Source organism: Callospermophilus lateralis, chromosome 8 (genome assembly GCF_048772815.1).
Source record: "Callospermophilus lateralis isolate mCalLat2 chromosome 8, mCalLat2.hap1, whole genome shotgun sequence".
Lineage (NCBI taxonomy): Eukaryota > Metazoa > Chordata > Mammalia > Rodentia > Sciuridae > Callospermophilus > Callospermophilus lateralis.
In genome coordinates, this window is record NC_135312.1 from 32,447,571 (window position 1) to 32,473,369 (window position 25,799).

At 35.1% G+C, this 25,799-nt stretch overlaps 1 protein-coding gene across 2 annotated transcripts in view; it reads left to right on the top strand.

Annotated features, from left to right (window-relative positions):
- Window positions 1-338: 338 nt before the first annotated feature.
- Slc30a9 (solute carrier family 30 member 9) overlaps window positions 339-25,799 on the top strand; it is an 89,442-nt gene continuing 63,981 nt past the window's right edge. For both annotated transcript variants that reach the window (XM_076864588.2, XM_076864589.2), the window contains exons 1-5: window positions 339-575; window positions 9,236-9,403; window positions 21,252-21,311; window positions 23,653-23,752; window positions 25,454-25,546. In XM_076864588.2, the coding sequence (XP_076720703.1) occupies window positions 464-575; window positions 9,236-9,403; window positions 21,252-21,311; window positions 23,653-23,752; window positions 25,454-25,546 (533 nt within the window). In that variant the 5' untranslated portion in view covers window positions 339-463. The remainder of the gene's footprint in view (window positions 576-9,235; window positions 9,404-21,251; window positions 21,312-23,652; window positions 23,753-25,453; window positions 25,547-25,799) is intronic.

Consider the following 25,799-nt stretch of genomic DNA (forward strand, 5'->3'; position numbering starts at 1 on the left):
TCACCTTTCCTCCCATTTCCAACACCATGGCTCAGGCTACAAAGCCCAGTTAAAAGAAGTCAAAGAAAGAAGAAGGCATCGTCCCCAAAGGCCGTCGCTTCTCTCACGGTTTTCGTGGCGCTAAAACGCAAACAAGGGAAGGGATGATTTCCAGCCCAGCGCAAGCAAAAGCACTGGTACGAACCGAATACAGGGCAACACCCACTTCCACCGACCGCCACGCCCTCTCGAGCGGGCCGTTTACATAGGGAAGGCTCGCGATTCGCGCTTAGCGCGTTACGTCATTTCCGCTGTCTCCAAAGCGGGCGTCACTAAATATCATTACGATTTCCGGGTCCTTGAGGCCGCCTTCGGCGGCGCAGGCATCCGTGTTTGCTGGTGTCCAGTCTATGGAGGCAGTTGGTGCTGGCGGCGGCGCCGAGGCAGGAGGCGGTGTCCCAGTAGGGGCCTCTGCCCCGCCAGGATGTTACCGGGCTTGGCCGCCGCCGCTGCGGCCTACCGATGTAGCTGGTCCTCTTTCTGCCGGCTTCATCTGCGCTGCACGGCAGCGGCCCGTGGCTCCAGCGACCGCCAGGGTGAGTGTCCCGCGCTGGCCGCTGGGTTCCGCGGGCCGGGCCGGGCCGGGCCGGACTTAGGCTCGGCGCGTCACTCCGGGCAGTGATCACCTTGCCCTTTCCCAACCCCAGAACCTTCCTCTCCGGACTCCGCCTTTAGGGCTCAGCCTGCCCATCCCGCAACGGACGTGACAGGTACTCCTGATCCTGGTGCCGCCTGCAGCCCCAGCCCCGGCCGGCCCGGTCCCAGAAGCTGACCACTTTGTAATAAACAAAACCTTAACGTGCGCTTCGAGGTGTCGGGTGATGAGCCTCTAGTCAGTCGGAAATGGCGGATCCGCAGAGTTCCTGAGCTTTTTGATCTCACGGACTCACCTTCACTTAGCACTTTTGACTGAGATATTCTTTCGCTGTTCTCAACTTGTTTTCTTAAATTTCCTAAAAGAAAAGTGGGGGATGTCACACAACATTACGGATTAAGAAGTTTGAGGGCATCTCACAGGCATTGAATGAATCCCGTTTTGGACCGCAAAACAAAAGAGCTCTCAGTTCATCTAACATTCCCACTGGTGAAATGTTTCCTGGAGCAATAGTAACCTAGGGGAGGGAAAAGGTGGTTCAGATTTTTTTTTTCTTACTTAAATTTGTTAGAGAGGTTTCAAATGAACATTGAGCTTGTAATCAATCAGTCATACCCTGTTTTTGCAATAGCTTGACATCAGGAACAGATGGGAACCCTGAGGGAGAAGATAGAACTAAATTTGTCCCTAATAGAATCCTCCAGATACTTGGGAATGCAAGGATTATTTACAAAAACATTTTCAAAAAATTAATGTTTGACAATGTGCAGCATGTTGCGACCTTCCAATAGAAGATGGAAGTCGCAGTAATTGGGTTTGTAAATTGGCTTAAGTTCTATGCTGTGAAAATAAATTAGAATATATTTGTCTTACAAATGTAATAAATGTAAAACCTAGTTCTTAAAATATTTTTTTTTAAAGAGAGAGAGAGAATTTTTTTTTAATATTTATTTCTCAGTTTTCGGCGACATAACATCTTTCTTTGTATGTGGTGCTGAGGATCGAACCTGGGCTGCAAGCATGCCAGGCGAGCGCGCTACCACCGGAGCCACACCCCCAGCCCAAGTTCTTAAAATAGTAAACAGATTTATTTTAACAGTATAGTTCTTGGTGCATTTTGTTAGTGATAGAAAAGTGTGACTATTGAGTTTTTTTATAGTGACAGTATACCTGACTCGCTAATGAACATAATGAATCATCTGGTTATATACTATACTCCAGAAATCCTCAAGTAATTGTTTCTATTAATCAAACAGTTTGGCATTTTACAATGAAATTACATTTATTGGTTGTTAAATTTAATCTAAACTTAGTGTTGGTAAAATATTGAAATAGTGTAATTTGAAATCCCTGTTCTCTTTAGCTGGAAACTATGTACACTCTTTGTCTCATCCATCTGTGAAACATAGATAATAATTACCACTCTAACTAGTCAGGATGACTTTGCAAAGTTCTTTGAAATGTTTAGTACTACAACAATTAAAGTGGGTTGAAAACACTGGGTTTTAAATATAACCATGTTTGTGGGAATTTAGTTCAATACTGAAACACTTTTTAAAAGGGAACCATAATCATAATAAAATTTAAAAACCATGGGCTGCGATTGTGGCACAGGGACAGAGTGATTGCCTCACATATGTGAGGCACTGGGTTCAATCCTCAGCACCATATAAAAATAAATAAATAAAAAATAAATAAGTAAAAGTATTAAAAAAAAAAAACACTGGGAAAAAATACTATTTGAACTGGATGCCTGTGAGAAGAAAAGACTATTTGAAGAACCTTTTTTTTTTGGTTGGGATGAAGGGATCCAGATGTTTTACAAAGTCAATTTTTGCTTCAAAAGTGCCTATGTGCCTATGTTGCTGAGGCAGAGTATAAAGAGAGGAGGAAACCTTGAGGAAAACAGTTGCTTGATTTGAAAAAAAAAGATGAGGCATTCCTTTAAAGGCAAAATAGTATTCAAGAGCTTTCCTATATAAAAACAATGAGAACCCCATTCTGAATTGTCTGGTAGCCACATTTAAAAATGTAAATATAAATTAAATTAATAAAATTTCCCAGTATGTTCAAAACATTTCAACCATGCAATCATTTTTAAAATTGAGTTATAGGGGGCAGTTCTCATATCAGGCATGGGAGATTGCAGGAAATCAAAGGGCAATTGAAGCCTTTATAAACTTTATAAAGTATCTGAATCATGAGTTACAGAGAATGGAAACTCCAGTTTTCTTCAATAACTTGATGTCACTACTCTGAGTTTGAAAATTAAGTCAGCTGTTTAAAGGGTTCTGTGTATACTTTACACATTCAGAAGCATTTTTAGCCCCCTTCTCTCTCAATTATTAAGCTGTTTTACATTTTCTTTCTTTATTAAGTCTTCAGAATCCAGTATTTTACACTTCCAACAATTCTCAGTTTAGATTAACCCACACTTCAAATGCTCAATACACAGAGACTATTGGATAGTGTATTCTTGAGTCAATATCCCTAATTTATAAGAATTTTTACAGCCGAGCATGGTGGTGCATACTTTTAATCCCAGCTGCGTGGGAGGCTGAGGCTGGAGGATCATAAGCTCAAAGCGATCCTCAGCAACACAGCAAGACCCTGTCTCAAAATTAGGAATAAGCACTCCTGAGTTTAATCCCTGGTACCCCCCCCCCAAAAAAAAAAGAAAGAAAAAAAAAATAAGAAAGAAAATAAAAGAAACTTGTGAACATTCCAGTAGAAAAATGGTCAAAGGAAATAATAAATCAATAAAGAAATTTTATCGGCCGATAGGAATGTACAAATGCTCCAAACACTGAAAAATATAGACATATACCTTTGAAGAATTTACTACTTATTGGCTAGTATGTACCTCATAGGGTATTTGTTGAGTGGGGATCATTCTGCAGAGAGATGTTAGGCATTGTTTTTATAGGTAGTATTAGTCCTGAGCAAGACAGTTTCCATCTTTATTGGTCAGATAGCCAAAATATGAAGTCTAAACTGCTGTAAAAGAAAAAAAGCAGAGTTTTGGACTAGAAAGTAACCACGAGGGGCCATTTTGTTAGTGCTGGCCTTGGCCTTTTCATTTCGTGAAAGATGAAAATAAGCAAGCTAGGTTAAAATCTAGGGGAGTGAGCAGACCAGAAAGCAACGTGGAACCATGAGTACTATTCTGGAGCAAAAAGAAATCTGCTGTGCCTCGGGTATAAGGTAGGTGGAATGAAATGAAGTTTGAGAGTTGTTAGACCCTTTTAGGCCACTAGTTTAAAAACAAAAGGCAGTGTTATAAAAATACACTGTGACTACTGGGTGAAGAATGGATTGGAAAGGGTGGAGTATGGATAGAGGAGATAGGGGACTATGAAGTTATTGAGGCAAGCAGGGTTGTGTTAGGACAATGCTGGTTAGCAATGAAGATGAGAGAAATAGATTTGAGATATGTTTTGGAGAATTAAGTTGATAGTATGTTAAAAGCCTTTAGCAGGATGTATAGTACTTGGTAAATCCTCAATGGTAGATGTTTTTTATTGTTTTTAGTTTTTCTAAATGTCAAGAAGAATTAAGATAATAGCGATGCATGCCAAGATGCAGTGCGGGAATTTGTTAGCATCACATGTTGTTTCCTTACTCAAAAAAAAATGACCTGTTCCTTACTGTGTCCTAGAGAAGTCACATCATAGACTGTATTATAAGTTATGATGATGATGTTAAGACCTTGAAGAATTTCTAGATAATTTAGCAATGGCTATATTTTTAGTTTATTACTATAGATATTTTTTAGTACAGAATAGTAGAAGGTATAAAGTAAAAATTATGCATAATCATGATATTTTACTGGTCACATTTTTAGTAGTCAAAAATCATAGTGTATTAGTCTCATGCTTTTTTCCTTCTTATTAGAAGTTTTTAATGAAAATATAGGGGCCTGCCTTATGTGATCATTTTTCTGCTAGGGAACATTTAAGTTGTTTCTGTTTTTTCTATGATAAATAATACCATGAAGAATAGTCTTTGCATTCTGTAAGTATTTCAAATTCACACTTAGTAACCTCTTTAATAATAATTATAATAATTATTTAATTTTTATATGTCAGTGATTTCAAAATTTTGGGTAAAAAACTACTGAACCAGTTTTCTTCAGAAAGGAGACTGACATCTGGAAAAGAGGCTACAAGCTTGATTCTTGTCTTGAAATTAACCAGAAATAAGCTCAAAACTCCAAGCAGTAGCTTGATTCTTGTCTTGCAATTAGCCAGAAATAAGCTCAAACTTCAAGCAATCTTTTTGTTTTTAGCTAGTGTTTCTGTAGAATCAACATATACCATAGATTGTCACTTTGGGAAAAAAGGAATTTCTTTTTGTTGTTGTTTGCAGTCTAAACACAAAGGCCAATTTTTTTTTTTTTCCCCCTGAAACCTAGAGTAAGTGATGGGTGACAAACCAGACTGGAAATAGAGGACAACTGGTGATCAGTAGCAGTGGTCATCAGGAGCTATGGAGGAAATAACAGTAAAATAAAAGCAGAGAATTGTTGTGAATGACTAGTGATGTTTGTGACTGAACTGATATTCCACAATCTTGATGAAAAACAGCCCTTACATATCCAGCAATAAGAAAGGCCTTGTCCAGTTTGGTAGACTACTGAGTGCCAAACTAAGGACTGATATTCCATGCATAGCTTATTTTAGATGTCACCTACAAGAAAGGGCAATAATAGTGGTAGTATTTTTTACTACATTACTGCATGCTAGAATTAATTAGTTCATAATTCTTACAACAAATGGTTGGTTCTGCTGCTGCTGCTGCTGCTGTTGCTGCTGCTTAGTTACTAACTACATTTGTTTGATTGTTTGACTCATATACGGTCCTGTTTAGTTTTTAAAATATAATCAGTTTTGTGTCTTGATGCCAAATATATACCTTTAAAGTTGCAGATACCTGAATTTCTACTGATGGTAAAATAGTAGAATAGTTCATTAGGAAGTTAAGATTACTAGAATAGGGTAAAAGATTTGAAGAGACCCCCTACTGGCCAAGAATGGAACAATTTTAGCATTACTCCAGATAATGATTGAAATGGATTAAAATATATCAAATAGGTTAAACACCACCTTAGGAATTCAGTCCGCAGGATCTAATTCTAAGAAACTACCAGGACAAAAATTCAAGACAACTGGTTCAACATAAATATGTTCAGTTAAAAAGAAAGAGAGAGATTCTGCTGGGTGCCATGGTGCACGCCTGTAATCCCTGTACCTCAGAAGGATGAGACAGGAGAATTGCAAGTTCAAAGCCAGCCTCAGCAAAAGGGAGGTGACAAGCAACTCAGTGAGACACTGTCTCTAAATAAATGCAAAATAGGTCTAGGGATGTGGCTCAATGGTCAAGTGCCCCTGAGTTCAATCCCTGCCACCTCCCCACCCACACCCATAAAAAAGACATTCTGCAACTTTAAAGAGAATTAAAAGACATCTTAATATGCCTCTTAGATATATATACTAAAGTATTTATGAATGATATTATTTGCTGTTTGAGATTTGCTTCAGTTTAATATGGTAGTGTGTAGATATTGGTACAATTAGACATGTGGCAAGATTTCCCATGAGTTTATAATTGTTGAAAGTCGGTAACAAATATGTGAAAGTTTATTGTACTGTTTTTATTATCTTTGTGTATGTTTGGACTTTAACAAAATATTTTAAAAATGAATTTTGAAAAACTCTAGCATCAGGTCATAAGAAAAAAGTCATCTTCTGAGGAAGGATTTTTTAGGCTGTGGAGTAATCTCTCTTTAAATACTTTAGCACAAACTCTATAAAAGTATTTCATTAATGGATGAGAAAAAGTGTTGGTGCCATATAGTCCTTGTTGAGGAACAGTTATAAAAGTTATTTTAAATAGAACTGAAAAGTCAGAATGCCAGCGTCCCCAGTGAAGAAGAAGCTTATCTAGAGTATGGATTTCTTAGGGGGACTTCTTTAGCTCTTGTTTCACTAGTTAATTTTGCTAACTGGTTACATTGTGCAGGAATCTTCCATAGTTATGTTTTGTCTACTCAGCATTTAGGAAATAGATGCAAATGGCTAAAAATATACTGGACCTCCAGCAATTTGCCAAATAAGTGAAAGTGCCATTGTGGAATATATTTTCCAAGAAAATAAATTCCAAGCCTAAAACTTGAGTGAATAATGTTGCCTTATGTCCTTTGTGCTCTTTAAATTATCTTCAGCATTCACAATAAACTGTATTTCTGATGTATTCTCTGTACTTTTAAGAAAAGGTTTTTCCTTATTTCAGAAGGTATGTATTTGCATACACACATACATGAATTAAGATTTTTGCATGATTATTATTAAGTTAGAAAATTTCAGTTCTGAACTGCTCAACCCTTCACTTAGAAAAACTAGATTATCTATAATATGATTTCATCTAAAACTTCAAAGAATATGAATTGTGTCTAGACAGAATTTTTGAGTTCTTTCTAAAAGGGGAATTCTAAGTACTCATAATAAAAAAGAGAGTCACCAGAATGTAAAGACATTGCTTTTCTATTACTTTAGTGCAAAGTGGACTAAATTCTCCTTTAGTCCTGCAAAGCCCACGGTCAACCCAGATGCAACAACTGAAGTACTTCATAATTAGTCTTCTTATTCTTTCCTCAATTAAAATATCCATATATAGAGACATCTCACCAAATGTTGATCTAATTATCTGATTAGAAATAAGTGACAATATGAATTAATTAATATTTATAATTAATTAATGTCATTATAATTACATTAGTGAATCTCCAGCAAGTGAAAAGAGGGCAGGGAATAATTTTGAGTAGAAAGCCCTCCTAACACCCTACCGCCTCCATGGAGTCTTCTATTTTGAAAAATATGCCAACTTAAAAAAATTATTCATATATGACAGCAGAATGCATAACAATTCCTATTACATATATAGAGCACAATTTTTCATATCTCTGGTTGTATACAAAATGTATTGACACCAATTCATGTCTTCATACATGATAATAATATCCATCACATTCCACCATCATTTCCAACCCTATGCCCCCTCCCTCCCTCTCCCACCCCTCTACCCTCTCTAGAGTTCGTCTATTTCTCCCATGCTTCCCTTCCTTACCCAGCTATGAATCAGCCTCCTTATATCAGAGAAAACATTCGGCATTTGGTTTTGGGGGATTGGCTAACTTCACTTAGCATTATCTTCTCCAACTCCATCCATTTACCTGCAAATGCCATGATTTTTTTCTCTTTTATTGCTGAGTAATATTCCATTGTGTATATATGCCACATTTTTTTTTATCCATTCATCTATTGAAGGGCATCTAGGTAGGTTCCACAGTTTAGCTATTGTGAATTGTGCAGCTATAAACATTGATGTGGCTGTGTCCCTGTAGTAGTATGTTATTTTTAAGTCCTTCGGGTATAGTCTGAGGAGAGGGATAGCTGGGTCAAATGGTGGTTCCATTCCCAATTTTCCAAGAAATCTCCATGCTGCTTTCTGTATTGGCTGCACCAAATTTCAGTCCCACCAGCAATGTATGAGAGTGTACCTTTTCCCCCACATCCTTGCCAACACTTATTGTTGTTTGTATTCATAATAGCTGTCATTCTGACTGGAGTGAGATGAAATCTTAGAATAGTTTTGATTTGCTCTTCTCTGATTGCTAGTGATGATAAACATTTTTTCATATATTTGTTGATTGATTGTATATCATCTTCTGAGAAGTATCTGTTCGGGTCCTTGGCCCATTTATTGATTGGGTTATTTGTTTTTTTGGTGTTTAGCACTTTGAGTTCTTTATATATCCTAGTGATTAGTGCTCTATCTGATGTGTGAGTGGTAAAGATTTGCTCCCAAGATGTAGGCTCTCTATTTACTTCACAGATTGTTTCTTTTGCTGAGAAGAAACTTTTTAGTTTGAATCTGTCCCATTTATTGATTCTTGATTTTAATTCTTGCACTATCAGAGTCTTATTAAGGAAGTTGGGGCCTGATCCCACATAATGGAGGTTAGGGCTACTTTTTCTTCTATTAGAGGCAGGGTCTCTGGTTTTATTCCTAAGTCCTTGATCCATTTTGAGTTGAATTTTGTGCATGGTGAGAGATAGGGGTTTAATTTCATTTTGTTGCATATGGATTTCCAGTTTTCCCAGCACCATTTGTTGGAGAGGCTATCTTTTTTCCAATGCATGTTTTTGGCACCTTTGTCTAATGTAAGATAATTGTAATTTTGTGGGTTAGTCTCTGTGTCCTCTGTTCTGTACCATTGGTCTACCAGTCTGTTTTGGTGCCAGTACCATGCTATTTTTCTTACTATTTATGCCAACTTTTTTAAAAATATGCAACTAGCATACAAAACAAAGAGTATCTGTCTAGATAGATACTTTTTTCAGAATACCCAAATATGAATGTTTTGCCTTTAAGTGTTTTTTAAGTTGCCACATAAATTTACAAATTAGAGAAAAAAAATTTTAAATGTATTTTTTCTTTACAAAATGTTCCTCTATACTTAGGGAGATACCTCCAGTGAAGGCAGATTGTTATTGTGCATCTAGGAGTTGGTTTGAAATTAAAATATATTTTTTCTTTTAGAATGGCGGAATGTAGTGACAGCTGGAAGTTTTGCATACATGGTTCCCTATAGTCACCCACATATTTGTGTACTGAGTCAAGTAAAGTTGTACTCTACAAATGTTCAGAAAGAAGGACAGGGATCACAAACTCTCAGAGTGGAAAAAGTACCATCATTAGATGAAACAGGTATGTATAAACTTTTAGATCTTTTTTTTTTCCTGTATGCTTTGTGTAAAATTATATGCTCCTTGAATATCTGATAGAGTTTGTAAAAGTAGCCTGACTTGTATTTTCTTTGTGGGATCTATTAAACTGGTGCTTTAATTTCTTTAGTTTTTCTATTTCTTTTTGATTCAGTTTTGGTAAGTTATATTTTTTCTAGGAATTTTTACATTTAAACTAAATTTTTAATATATTGGCATAAAGCTCATAATATTCTGTTCATTCTCAGTTGCACAGATAATTCTTTTTTCATTTCCAATATCTATCTTATTTTTAAATAAATTGTGTCAAAGCTTTTTTTTAATTATTTTTCTTTTTTTTAAATATTTAGTTTTTAGTTATAGGTGGATACAGTGTCTTCATTTTACTTTATGTGGAGCTAAGGATCGAACCCAGTGCCTCACGCGTGCTAGGCGAGCGCTCTACCTCTGAGCCACAACCCCAGCCCTTTTTATTATTTTTCAAATATTAATTTTTTACTCTGAACCATCACATTGTATATTTATTTCTTTTTATAATTTTTTTAGTTGTAGTACACAATACTTTTATTTATTCATTTATTTATTTATGTAGTACTGAGGATCAAACTCAGTGCCCCATGCATATAAGGCAAGCACACCACCACTGAGCCACAACCCCAGCCCCTCATATTTATTTTTTATTTCATGATTTCTACTCTTTAGTTATAGCCTCATTTTTGCTTGCTTTAGGTTTATTCTTTCATTCTTTTATTAACAGTAAAATATTTTGCTTATTAGTAATGAGCCTTCCTTTTCTGAAGTAGGCACATAAACTGTACACTTTCTACAAGTTTTGACAGATATTATTTCTTACTACTTCTCTATTATCTTTCTCTGGAATTGCAATTATGCAATATGTTAGATTTTCTGGAGCAGGTACAGTGGAACAACACACGTAATCCCAGTGATTGGGGAGGTTGAGGCAGGAGGATCACAAGTTTGAGGCCAACCTGGGCAACTTAACAAGACCCTGTTTTAAAACAAAAGGGACTAGGGATATGGCTCAATAGTAGTGGTACTTGGTTTAAACCCCAGTACTGCAAAAGAAAAAAAAAAGTTAGATTTTTATACTTTGTTTTTTATGTCTCTAAATTCTCTCTTCATATTTTCTGTTTCTTTATCTTTTTGCCTGCATTCTAGATTATTTCCTCAGGTCTACTGAGTTCACTAATTTCCTCTTTTTTTTTTTTTTTGGCACTGGGAATTGATCCCATAGGTGCTTAACCCCTGAGCCACATCCTCAGCCCTTTTTATAATATTTTTATTGGGGACAGGGTCTCATTGAGTTGCTGAGTGCCTTGCTAAGTTGCTGAGACTGGCTTTGAACTCTTGATCCTCCTGCCTTAGCCTCTCGAGCTGCTGGGATTACGGGGTGCTATTGTGCCAGGCTCATTTCCTCTTTAGTTGCCTCTAATCTACTGGTTATTTATGTATATTAGGTTTCCAATTTCAATGACTATGTATTTCATTTCTACAAAAAAAGTTTTTCACCTTGCTTGATCTGTCATTCCTTGTGTGTATTTTCAAGTTTCTCTTTTTATTACTTTATCAAATGTGACTGAAAATTGCTATGTAAAATTCTGATTCTCACTATATTGTCATTTTCCCCTCTATCTTGCTTTCATTTTGTATCTGTTTCTTAACTGTGATTTGCTTATTTTCCATGCAGTTATTTTATTTTGAAACAATATTTGATCTTTACCTGGATAGAAGATGCTGTCTTTGACTAGAATGTTTACTTTTGCTTCTGCTTCTGTTAGCTTTTGGGTACACAACTTGGGACAATATTAAGTTAGATTCTCTGCTTTAGATCTTTTAGACTCCATTATTGGTGCAGATTCAGACTGCACATGTGAAGGTTTAGGATTGACTTGTTCTTAGGATTTTCAGGGGAGTTTTTGTTTTTTTCCTCCCATACTACTTAACACCAAAGTACAGATAAGCCTAATTATTACTGCTTTCTGTGTGTGCTATTTATTTCTGGCTCACAGTTAAATTATGTATGTAGCTTTATATCCGGGTATTTCCTGTTTGACCCCCACTTTCATGTTTTTATTTAATTTTTTTACTTTTTGGTACCAGAAATGGAACTCAGGGGTGCTTTACCACTGAGCTATCCATAGCCCTTTTTAATTTTTGTTTTGAGACTGGTCTTGCTAAGTTGCTGAGGGCCTCACAAGTTGCTGAGACTGGCCTCAAACTTGTGATCCTCTTGCCTTACTCTACCAGAGTCCCTGGGATTACAGGTGTGTGCCACTGTACCCAGTACCCCAACCCATCTTCAGCAGAACCTAGTCTTATTCTCTGGTCTTCTGCATTCCTTCTACAGCGATGACTATGGAAGCTCAAAGAGTACAAGGTTCAGTAGAAACCAGGAGAAAAGGTAGTTTATTCTGTAGAGATTTTGCTTTTATTTCATTTTTCTTTTTTCTGGATTATTTTTTGCTAGATTAGTGATGCATTTTAAAAGGTTTTGTTCCAGGTATGTAGTATGCCATGCAGCATTAAAATAAAGTACTTTGTTTATTGATTTGTTCATTAATTCACTCAAGAAATATTTATTGAGTACCTCTTTTATGGCAACAAATGAAGTAACTCTGAGTTTATGTTTTCTTTATTTCTAAAGCAGAAAATTGAGCAGAAAGATATTGTATGGCAAGTACTGTAGTAGGGGAAAATTCCCTTTGGGTTTAATTGTACACTTTCAGCCAGTTTCTTCTTTCTTTTGTAATACAGAACTGCTGGGATAAATATTGTTTGATAGTTGGGTATTATAGAAGGAGTATAGAATGTAATGAGTCTCTTAAGTTCTAGAATTAAGTAGTTGTAACATAGTGAATAAAGAAGAAACAGATGATGAAATAATATAATTAGGGGTAAAATATAATGCTCTTCTCAGGTAAACACAGACTCGGACAAAAATATTAAGTGTTGATTCCACTGTACAGAATCCTTAAAATTGACCTCCATGACTAGTTTTCTTTTTACTCTGTTTACTGGAATAAAAATGTTACATTATTTTCTTATATTAGAAGTAAATTGTTTATTGATGATTATATTTGTGGTTCTATTTTTCAAGATTTGCTAAGGCAAAATTAGACCTTGTTAGCCATCACATAGGCACCAAGTAATTGCTTGATTGAAAGATAATTTGTATATTTAAGGATTTGAGATTGATTTTTGAATAATTCAAAGCACATGGTAAAGTTAGGAACAGCTCATTAAAAAGCAGAGACCTGCTAAGGCATCTTAAATTTTTAAGGAGCATTGAGATGTTTTAAATTTTAGTAAAATTAGTTTTAATTTTTCTAATGATAGCAGATATGTGTCGAACAGTTAGGATTTGAACTTAAAACGAATGTCTGGAGATATTCGTGGATAGACTATGTGGTTAGTTATTGAAATCATAAAGATTCTACTCTAGTGATACAGCATGAGTTTGTTAAGATGGTGGTATGCAAAATAAGTATTCATACCTGTGTTTGAGCCATTTACCAAAACATTCTTATTTGTGCTTCATAACACTATATATTTAGTAGGATCTAGACAGTTTGCAGTGAGAAAAATATTCAGAAGTATCCATCTTAGAGCAACTCATTTTATAAATTTTATGTGATTTGGTTAATTATTGTGAAAAGGAGGACTTTTCTGAAACCTTTGATGATAGATTTCAGTTTTTCAGACACCAATGTATTAAAAACTTAACTACTCTACCTCTTCCCTCTACTTGTCTCTGCCTTGCTCTCTGTTCCCAAAACAACTTTTTAAAAACTTGATAAGTAGGTTCTGTAGAGAAAGATGTTTTATTTAAAGTTTTATAACTTTATAGCAATAACAGTCATAATAATTATTTAATTCTTCAATGTCAGATGTTATGGGCTTTATTTATTTATTTTTTTCAAAATATTTATTTAGTTATCGGCAGACACAACATCTTTGTTGGTAAGTGGTGCTGAGGATCGAACCCGGGCCGCACACATGCCAGACGAGCGCACTACTGCTTGAGCCACATCCCCAGCCCATGTTATGGGCTTTAGTTATTAAGAAAGTAGAAGTGTTTTTAAAGTAGGCTTAAGCCTATTTTAATTAACCAAATATGCCATCATAACCCACTTAAGATTTAGTCAGTAGTTAAAACCTTTTAAGATTTTTTTGTTCATGCTTTAGTAATTGAAACATATTACATACAGTCATTTCCCCTATTAATTTTACTGAAAAATAATTGCCAAGAAATATACCAAAAATTACATGTAAGAGGTTTTTGCTTTTATTTCAGTTTTGCCTTTGTTCGTGCTTAGTCTGTTAATTCTTTCATATGAGTCTTGAAAGAAGGTAAGTCAGTGGATAGGTAGAACTTCTGATGAAAATATGAATACATGCTTTGAGACACGCATCCTATTTCTCACTAGAGTGATAGGTAAAATATAAAAAGAAAAAAAGAAAATGGAAGCTATATTCTGTGCCAAAAAGAAACAGCAGCAAAAACCTCATGTTATATCCAAGAAATTGAACAGAAGTATCTGGGCTCTGGGTCTGTAAGCAGGTAGTGGTAGCTAGGAATTTGGTTTGTTTAGGGTGATGGATCTACAAGTGCTCATGAATAGCCAAGTACCGGAGTCATACTATTTGAACTTACCCATGCATCCCTATACATAAGGAGGCTATTCCATTTGCTACCACAGAGGCTGTGTCATAAGAAGATACAGGTCTAGGGAGGAAGAAAGAAGACTGTTAACTGAAACCTGCTATTTGCTGGAATGGAGACTGAATTGAAGAATAGGACATCCCCCAGCACTGGGGATTGAACCCAAGGTCTCACACATGCTTATCAAGTGCTCTAGTACAGAGCTACCTTCCTATCCACTGCCGGCCCAGCCCAGGGGTAAAACTTTCAAACAGGCGATATGTGATCTGGTTCTAGAGAGAGAGATCAGATTGAGTTCTGAGTTTGACAGCATGAAGAAGGGGTGAACAGATATATACTAATTCTCAATGAAATAAAATAATAAGCAGGGGCTGGGGCTGTAGCTCTGTGGTAGAGCACTCTCGCCTAGCACTGGGTTCAATCCTCAGCACCACATAGAAATAAATAAATAAAGGTATTGTTTGTATCTACAACTAAAAAAATTGTTTTAAAAAATGGCGGGCTGGGGTTGTGGCTCAGCGGCAGAGCGCTAGCCTTGCAAGTGCGAGGCCCTGGGTTCGATCCTCAGCACCACATAAAAATAAATAAGATAAAGGTATTGTGTCCAACTAAGAAATAAATATTTTAAAAAATAAAAAATAATGGCCTGAATTGCTTTAAAATAAGTTTAATATCCTCAGTATAAATGAAGGACTCATTCATTAAAAAGAATGAATACACCAACTAGTCAAAATAAAACCAGAACAAATAAATATGAATAAGAGACAGCTATAAATCTTAGGAATGAAAATATAGTTAATGAATAAAAAATAAGTGGATTAAATAGTTATTGTCAATAGGAGAATTAGTAAATTAAAATTCACTTGAAGGTGCAGGGAAAAGCAGAAAGATTTTCAAAAAAATAAGAGCACTTAAGAAGCAGAGGGACTGGGATTATGGTTCAGTGGTAGAGTACTTGCCTAGCATGTGTGAGGCACTGGGTTTAGTCCTCAGTACCACATAAAAATATACAAAGCATTCTGTCCATCTACCAAAAAAAAGCATGAAACTCTAGTTTATATTTAATAGGCATTTCAGAGAAAGAATAAGAATTGGTAGGAGAAAATGGATGAAAATTTTTGTGAATTTGGGAATAACAAATCCTTAATCAAAAGTGTACGTGTGTATGCGAATATATCTATATAAACACATACATACGCATGTGTATTTTTTTTTGGTAGTGGCATTGAACCCAGAGGCAGTTTATCCTAAGCTACATCCCCAGCCCTTTTTATTTTTTCATTATATTTATTTACTTTTAAACAGGGTCTCACTGAGTTGCTTAGGGTGTCACTAAGTTGCTGAGGCTGGCCTCAAACTTGTGATGCTCCTGGCTTGGCTTCTCAAGTCACTGAGATTACAGGCATGCACTCCCATGCCTGGACAAAAGTATGTTTTGAATATTAAGCAGGATAAGTAAAAAGAAATGCACATTAGGCACCTTGTAGAATAATCACAACTTAAAAACCCAAACAAGAAACAAAAGCTGCCAAAGAGTAGAGTTGAGAATGCTGTGAGTATAGTTGTTGCTCTTTTTTCCCCCAGTTGTTGCTCTTTTCAAGTAGACTTTTTATGTGCAACAGTGTGCAGCAAACAAAAGAGGGGAAATGATTTGGAGTATTATCCATGAAAGAGAGGAAAAATGAATGCTATCATAGAATTTTATAATGATCTAAATAATCATTCTAGAGTGAAGGCAAAATCAACATGTTATCACACATATAAAGATGAATGTTACTGACCAACCCACACACATTAGAAAACTATTAAAGTATATATATCTTTAAGAGGTGGAATAAATCCAGGGGGAAAAAGAAGGTATGAAATATAAAAGAAACAATGAAGAATAAGAAATGGATAAAATGTGTTGAAAAGGTTAAGTATTGATAATAGAAATAATAAATGTTCTTTTAATATTAAATACCAAAATTTTAATCCAGAGTAGTAAGGCGGGGCTGGGGCACCTCATAAAAATAAATAAATTAAGGCATTCTGCCTCTATATAACTACCCCCCAAGATGAAAGAAGTGTTCAGTGGTAAAGTTTTTTTTTTTTTTCTTATTTCAGAGAAAGGTAGAGATACTGAATAACTATGTAGTTGCTTAGAAAATATGTTCAATTAAATAGTAGAAATATAATCTTATAAATTCCAACCAGCAACTGTGGGGATAGAGTGGGTGGAAGATATTGAAAATTTGATCAATCTAACAAATGGCAAAAGTCGAAGTATAAATAAAAGCAAAGAAAAAGGGATGGTAAACTGAAAATAGTAAGATGTATCACAAGTACAGATGTATCACAATCAAGTAGTCAGACTTAATGGTGTTCCATATTTAAATACACTCATATTATAAATATGTATATTTTTTAGTCAACTTTTAGTGTTTTAGACAACTTTTGGTCACTGAAACCAAAATACCCAACAAGAGCAACTTAGAGGAGGAAACGTTTATTTTGGACTCATGGTTTCAGAGGTCTCAGTCCATGTTGGTGGACATCGATGCTGTGAGCCTGAGGCCAGGAGGAAGGAGGAAAGCTGCTCATCTCATGACTGCAAGGATGCAGAAGAGAGTGAGTAGCCAGGAGGACAATACGTGATCCCCAGAGATACGCCCCCAAAGACCTCTGTTGCCTTCAGCCATACCTCATCTGCCTATAGTTAACTACCCAGTATAGTGGTAATTTCAAATTATTGATATGCTGATTAGATTACAGCTATCTTAATTATTTAACCTCTGAATATTCCTACATTAACACAGGAGTTTTGGAGGACACCTCATATCCAAACCCTAACAGAGTTGATTTTTATTTCGTTACATGTTTTCAGAGACCTTGTTTATATTATGGATCCCGTGTTAGCTCATCTGCTCAAGGATTTTGTTCATGTGATTATTGTCTTAATGTATTATATACACCAACATTTATCCTCCTGTACTTCATCACTCTCACCTGTACATCAAATACAATCAACCTTTTCTTGATTCCTTTTTCCTCTCCTGTTGAAAGTCTGGATACTTCTTTTATTCCTACTCTTCCAAGGGAACTGCTCTTATCAAAAATTTCCAATGATCTTCATGTCACTATTAACACGATTCACTTCTAACCTCTTATTTTTTTTTAAATAGATTTTCTATACCTATTTATTTATTTATTTTTATGTGGTGCTGAGGATTGAGCCCAGTGCCACACATGCTTGGCGATTGCTCTACCACTGAGCTCTACCATGACCCCAGCCCCAACCTCTTCTTTTTTCCCCATGAGAAAAATAAACAAATACCTACTTATAAATCTATTTATTTATTTAGTACTGGGGAACAAACCCAGGGCCTCACACATGCTAGGTAGGTGAGCTACCACTGAGCTAAATCCCTAGAGGATTGCTAAATTGCTCGTGCTGGCCTCCAGCTTGAAAATCCTTCTGCTTCAGCTTCCCAAATAGCTAGTATTACAGTCATGTACCACTATGCCAGCTTAAATCAAATATTATTTTAAACATAAATATAGGAAAGTGGTTAAGAGTGTAGTCTAATCAAAATGCCCTGGTTTTCAATCCTGACTGTGTCTTGTGTTTAAAGTACTAGCTGTTTGACTTTGGGGGGAAGTTATGACCTCTCTGTGCCTTGGTTTCTTCACAAGACTTATCTCTTGATTTATGACTTATGTCAAAGTGATTTTCTGCTGGTTAAATGAAATACACATAAAGCACACAGGAAAACACATGACGCATGTTACATGCTGAGTAAATGTTAGCTGTGATTAAACTCTGAAATTTTTTTTTTTTTTTTTTTAGAATTTCAACATTTATTTTTTAGTTTTCGGTGGACACAACATCCTTGTTTGTATGTGGTGCTGAGGATCGAACCCGGGCCGCACGCATGCCAGGCGAGCGCGCTACCACTTGAGCCACATCCCCAGCCCCTCTGAAAAAATTTTTTATTATTGAATAAGAATATAATTTTAGCCATTTTATTTTACTTTGCAGTACTGGGAATCAAACCCAGGGCCTTGTACATGCTAGGCAAGTGCTCTACTATTTATCTATATTCCCATCCTCAGGATATAAATTTTAATAAAGGAAAATGTTTTAAAATTTTTTACAGGTGTAATATTTGATACAGGTATACTATAATATCATTTTATTTGTAAGTCAGGAAATAAAATCATTTTCTTATAATTTATCACTCAGCCTAACAACTTTCCCTTTTTTTTTTTTTTGGTACTGAGGATTAAACTCAAAGGCACTTAACCACTAAGCCCCATCCCCAGTCCCTCCCCCTTTTTAAAAAAATATTTTATTTTTTAGCTATAGGTGGGCACAATATCTTTATTTTATGTTTATGTGGTGCTGTGGATCGAACCCAGTGCCCCACGCATGCTAGGTAAGCACTCTACCACTGAGCCACAACCCCAGCATCCCCCCCGCCCTGCCCTTTTTTATATTCTGTTTAGAGACCAGTTCTTGCTGAGTTGCTTAGGGCTTCACTAAGTTGCTGAGGCTAGCTTTGAACTTGCAATCCTGCTGCCTTAACCTCGTAAAACACTGGGATCACAGGCATGTGCTATTTGATCACATTCTTCTCACATCTCCATTTGTCCTGTGTATTTCTGCCATCCTGATTCTTATGTTTCAGTCCCTTGATTTAAAAAGGGGCGAAGGAGGTGCTGGTACTTTAGCTCAGTGGTAGAGCCCCTGCCTTGCACACTTGAGGCACTGGATTCAATCCTCAGAATCATGTAAAAATAAATAAATAAAGACATTGTGTCCATCTACAACTAAAATTATTTTTTTAAAAAGGCAGAGAATATAGCTTTGCATATTTGTATGCATGTCAGACTATTTAGTTTTGTCTGTTTTCAACTTGGTTGTGATAACTTATTTATTGTATGATTTTTTCATTAAATTTCGTTGCTAAGATTTATCGTAACTATTGGTGTATGTGTGTGGTTTACTGATTTTCATGGAGATAGTTATAATGTGCACTGTTCAGGTCCATTGTGTGATTTAAATGAGTTGATATTTGTAAAATGCTTAGATAGTATTTGGTACATAGTAAGGGCCTAAAGAAAGATAGCCAAATCATGTTTATTATTTTTCACTGCTATATGAGGTGATATATGAATACAACATGATTTGTTTGTGTATTCTCTTATGGATGAGCATTTGGGCTGTTTAACACAGAAAAGAATACTTCTCTGAACATTCACATACCTCTTGTGCCTTTGTGCAAGGGTTTCTTGAAGCCAGATATATTGACCTAGAAGAATTGCTATATTATAACTAATGCTTATGTTCAATCATATTAGATAATGCCAACTTTTTTTTAGTAAATATTTTTTAGTTGTAGTGGACACGATACCTTTATTTTTATGTGGTGCTGAGGATCAAACCTAGGGCGTTGCATGTGTTAGGCGAGCGCTCTACCGCTGAGTCACAACCCTAGCCCCAACTTTTTTTTTTAAACCAAGGTAATTGTGCCTCTATATTTATCAGCAGTGGGTTCTGTTTCCTCCTACCTTTACTGACATTAGGTAGTATCATTGTGTTACTTAGGTTTTCATTGCTGTGTGACCAGAATACCTCACCAGAACACCTTAGAGGAGGAAAATTTATCATGGGCTCATGGTTTCAGAGGTTCAGTCTGTGGTCAGTCAGCTCCTTTGTTCTGGGTCCAAGCTGAGGCAGAACATCAAGGCAAAAGGGTTTGGTGGAGGAAAGCTGTCAGTTTATCGCAGCCAGGAAGCAGAGAGAGAAGGTGAGTATCCAGGAGGACAGGTTATAATCCCCAAGGGCACACCTCCAGACATGTATTTTTTTCAACCATGCCCTAGCCACCTATAGTTACCACCCAATATAGTAGTCCTTTCAAATTACTAGTTCATCAAATGGATTAGTCCATTGGTTAGGTTATAGCTCTTATAATCTGATTGTTTCACCTTTTGCATTAACCTTTTGCAACTCATTTTTTGCATTCACCTTTTGCAACTCATCTCTAAACCCTAATTGTCATGTTTTTACTTTTCCTAATCTGTGGTTGTAAAATGGCATTCTGTGGTTTCATTTGGATTCTATTAATAATGAAACACTCAGGTTTTAATAAATTTTCTAGTTATTTGTATTTCCTTTTCTGTGCAAGTTTATTCACATTTTTTTCTAGTGTGCTGCTTTTTTCTTATTGATCTGGGTAAGTCTAAACATTCTTTATTCTAGGGGCTGGAGTTGTGGCTCAGTGGTAAGAGCACTTGCCTAGCATATGTGAGGTCTTGGGTTTGATTCTTAGCATTACATATAAATAAATGATTAAAATAAAGGTTCATCAACATCTAAAAAAATATTTAAAAAAAAACCCATTCTTTATTCTAATCCTTATCAGTACTATTTGTTGGACATATCTTCTTCCAGTTTAAGATTTTTTTCTTTCTTTTTTCTTATTTTTAATGGAATCCTTTGATGAATAGATTTCTGAATTTTAATTAGCAGTATGTGTCCATTTATGATAAAAATATTCTCTGTTGTCACCATGAGGCTATAAATGCACCAATATTTAAGCAGTTAATTGACCTGGAATTTCCTTTTGTCCATGGTGGGATTCCAGTTTCATTTAAAAGAAAATTCATTCATAAAAATGAGTGATGGAAGATTAAACAGTTGTCTCAAGACTTTATTAGTCATCTTTTCTACATTGAATAATGTCTCTAGAACTGTTTTAAGTGGAAAGACTCTGTATGTTTGTTTTGTTTCTTATTTTATAGGAATGCATCTAAACTTTTACCATTGAATACAGTGTTATATGTTTGTTTTTCACTTGAAAGAAATTTCTTTTGTCCTTGTTTTCTAATAGGGTTTGATATTTGTACGATACTGAATTTTATTAAGTGCTTTTTCTTTAGTTTGTGAAATGATTTATAGTTTTTCTTCTTTGTTAATGAGGGGAATAAATAGCTTTTTAATGTTTAACTACTTTTTATATCTTAAAATAAATCTAACACAGTCTAAGATATTTTTTATCTTTTTTATACATTGCTAGATTCATTGGGCTAATATTAATTATGCTTCTAGGTTTGTGTATGAAAGTACCTTTAATGTAAACTTGTTTAATAAACTTTACAGCAGAAAATATTGGCGCAGAACTCAAAGCCCCACTTAAGCAAGAACCTCTCCAAGTAAGAGGTAAATATATTTTATTCTATATTTTTATTTTATTGATGATTTGAATTAAATATATAACATTAACTTATGGAGATTTTTATAGTTATATTATTTTAAGAGCAATACTTCTATTTTGCTTTTATTTAAATAGATTGACCATAATAATTTATTCTATTTAAAAGCTTATTTTCTACAGAAGTTTATTTTGCATGTTGGCCAACATCTTCAGCTACATCTTTTTCAAATCCTGGTAGAGTTTGGCCATTCTTGTTATGTCTTTTCTAGGAATAATTGAGTTCTGAAGAATTTGTTTGCAGCTCTGTTATGTGAAACAGACTGTTAGTTCCCATCTCCAAAGCAGCTGTTTTGTGGAGGTATCTCTTTGTGATTAGGAGCACTATGGTTTTGGTGTCAAACAAAACTTGGTTCAGTTTGTAACTCTTGAGTTTATTAGTTATTTGACTTTGGGCAGTTTGACTTATCTGAGCCTTAGTTTTCCTTCCTATAAGATGGCAATAAAAAATGAGACCTCTAAGCCAGGTATGGTGGTAATCCCAGAAGCTTGGCAGGCTGAAGCAGGAAGATTGAGAGTTCAGAGCCAGCCTCAATAAAAGCAAGGTGCTAAACAACTTAGTGAGACCCTGTCTCTAAATAAAATACAAAATAGGGCTGGAGATGTAGCTCAGAGGTCAAATGCCTGAGTTCAGTACCCTATACCAGAGAGAGAGAGAGAGAGAGAGAGAGAGAGAGAGAGAGAGAGAGATATCTAGCTGGGCACAGTGGTGCTTGCCTATAATCCTAGCAACTTGAGTGGCTGAGGCAGATTTGAAGCCACCCTCTGCAACTCAGTGAGACCCTGGCTTAAAATAGAAACAAAAGAAGGCTAGGAATGTAGTTCACTTGGTAAAATGAGCCTGGGTTTAATCCCCAGTATCAGAAAAATAAATAAACAAACAAACAAACAAATAAATAAATAAGAGACCTCTTTTTTAGGGTAACTTGGGAAAATGAATAATCGGTATCAAAATAGCAGTATCCCAATGGGATGTTTCCCTTTTCTCCTCCCTCATAATCACATCCTTCATGGTATGATATCAAGATTCCCACTAACAGTAATTTGGGTCATGATAAACAACAGAAATTTCTAGATATTTTGAAGGAATTTAGAAAAATAATTAAAAAAAACGAATCTTCTAAACTGAGATGTGATTTTGAGTTTTAGGGTTATTAGAGCAAAGCATCTTAGACACCTGGAACTTAGGCAAAAAGAAGTCTAAATTTCCTTATGTACTTTTCTCAAGTAAGGTTCTGGGTTTTTGTTTGTTTTTAAAAATATTCTTATTTTTAAATTTAATTTTAGTAGTTAATGGATTATTACAGGAGTGTTTTTGCCCACTGAAGTGATTGTTAATTTTAGGTTTGATTGTGTTCTTTCAATTTTGAAGTAGAACAGAAAACTAGGAATCACTAGATAAGAGCATAGAATATGAAGTAAATAAGTGACAATTTGAAATGGAGCTTATGAGGAGTTTTTGTTGTATTCTGGCTTTTTTAGATGTTTGCTTAAGTTATTTATTTTTGTCTCATGTCTAATAAAAGTCTTGCTTCCTAAGGACTTGCTAACTTAGAAGAATGTGTAATTTTTAACTCACCAACCATACATAATTAATGCCAGATTGGTATCTTGTTATCGATGTCTCTGGCCATTTTTTACTTTTTATGGCAGTTTTAATACTTGACAATAGGAAATTTACCATAAGTTTTAATTGATAAAATTGTTCCTTAGTTTACTTCAGTTTTCACAATTTACAGTATGTGAAATAGTCCAGTGTCTTTAAACATTTTTGACTGCAAATCAAACTACTTCTTAACCTAGAAGACAGATTTTTATACATAACTGAATCAAACTTCACAAAAGTACTTATTCTTAAATATATTAAATATTTTTCATTTACATTCTATTTTGACTTTATAAAATGCTGGTTTGTCCCACAGTTTGAAAACACTGAACTAGACTATAATTTTTTCAATTGAAACTTTATTTTTAGTTAGACCCTAAATAACTTAATTGTTTCCATGTTTTAGACAGTTCAGTTTCACAGCTACAAGGTATTCATTAGACAAAAGGTGGGCATTTGAACATAAATTACAAATGAACTATGGAGATAAAAACTGGATGGCTACAAGTGCAATTCTATCCTATTCTGCACTTGGATAGTTTATTTTTTGATGCCATTTGGTGCATCAGGAAAATGATAATTTCCTATGGAATTTATTAGTAAGACCACTTAAGAATCAACATGTATTCTTCAAATATGACTTTCAATGTGCATACTTACATATTTTTCTGTTTTTGATTTAGTCAAAGCAGTCCTTAAAAAAAGGGAATATGGATCAAAATACACTCAGAATAATTTCATCACTGGAGTCAGAGCAATGAATGAGTTCTGCCTTAAGCTCAGGTACAATATATTTTTTTTTAAATGTAGTATTGCGCCCTATCTAAACAATCTGGCCATATTTTTCTTACAATGTGTTACCTGCTACTATCCATATGTGGAAAATTTCTCCTTGGTTCGTCCTAAATTGAAGAAATATTTTTGTTTCAAAAATGTTAAAATTATTAGCACCAGGAATTGTTGTGCACCCCTGTAATCCCAGCGACTCAGAAGGCTGCGGCAGGAGGATTGCGAGTTCAAAGCCAGACTTAGCAACTTAGTGAGGCCTTAAGCAACTTAGCAAGACCTGTCTCAAAATAAAAAATAAAAAGGGCTTGAATATAGCTCAGGGGTTAAGTACCACTGGGTACAATCTCTATTGCCAAAAACAACAAAAATTAAAATTATTAACTTACTAAACTGAATTCTGCCCTAGCATGAGCAAATTCAGACTTTCTCAGCTTCTTAAAATCACAAAGGCAAGTTTTTCAGAACCTCTGTATCACCAAAGAATCTATTGTTATGGTTTGTTGAAATTGTATTTGTCACAGATTTCAAAATTTCTCTCTCCTTTGTGGGCTAATTGGAGAAACAAGATGATGTATCCCTTTTCCGTCCCCTGTGGTATAGTATCAAGGAATAAGTATTCCTATAATACATTTCATAACTTTCATAATCATTAATATAACTGATTATAACATTGATGTAAAACTATATTTTTTCACATAGAATATTTCATTTGGTTCTCACAGAAATTTTGTGAATTAATTGAATCAGGTATTGCTATCACACATTCTAGACTAAGCTTATTTAGTGAATCAGTAATAGAGAGTGAGTTAGAATGTATATTTTTTCAATGCCTGGCCCAAATATTTTTACTAACATGTTGTGGCTGTTCATTTATTTTAAATCTAGATTTAATTTCTAGAACTTAATGACGTTCTCTAGTCACCAATTTTTATTTGTAGGTCTTTCCATTGCTATTATAAAATTTCGTTAGGAAGACCAGTGGTTAAATATAAAATATTTAACAGTGACTTGATGAATATGTAAATTTCATCAAATAAATTTGTACTTGTAAATTTTTAATTTAAATTCTTACAGGATGATACTCTAAGCCATATTCTTTTCACTTTTAACTTTTTTTTCATACATTAAAGATTAGCAGTGGTGTGCCCATAAACAAAAAAATACAAACACCTACAAGGGAAATGAATTTCTACACATTATGCTCTGATGTCTATACTGACCATCAAGAATAATTCTTTTTTTTTTTCTTTTCACTGTCTAAAGACCATTTTTGTATATACGAATGCCACCTTTAAACCTGTCTTCAAAGCTATGAAGTATATTCTTTTAAGATGAGGAGCAGTATAGTTGCTTTTATCTGCTCTTAGTAATCCTTTTCTTCCTCCATTTATTTATTTATTTTAATTAGAGCTTTATGGTTATATATAGTAGTTGGGTTCATCCAGAAAAACTCATACATACATAGAAATCAGCTTCAGTTTATGATCTCCCCTTTTCTGTCCTGCCTTTACCCCCTGCCTCCCTTTCTCCTTCCTCTATTAGACTTTCTTTGATTGATTCTTTATGTGATCTTATTCCTTCCTCCCCCTTTCCTTTATTTCACTCTAGCATCCGAATATGAGAGAACACATAGTAATCCTTTTAATCTATAAACAATATGCACTTTAAATAAATTCAACATGTTTCTTTCTTCAGTGATCTAGAACAGCTCCGAAAAATCAGACAACGAAGTCCCCATGAAGATACTGAGTCCTTTACTGTATACTTGAGATCAGATGTGGAGGCAAAGTAAGATCATGTGTCTTTTTTTTTTTTTTTAAGTATTTATTTTTTAGTTATAGTTGGACACAATACCTTTATTTTATTTATTTATTTTTATGTGGTGCTAAGGATCGAACCCAGGGCCTTGCACATGCTAAGTGAGTGCTCTACTGCTGAGCCACAATCCCAGCCCAAGATCACATGTCTTTTAGAATAAAAATGAAGGCAAATTTGGGATTAATAAAAACACATTTCAGATAAATTCAGGATTTTTTAAATG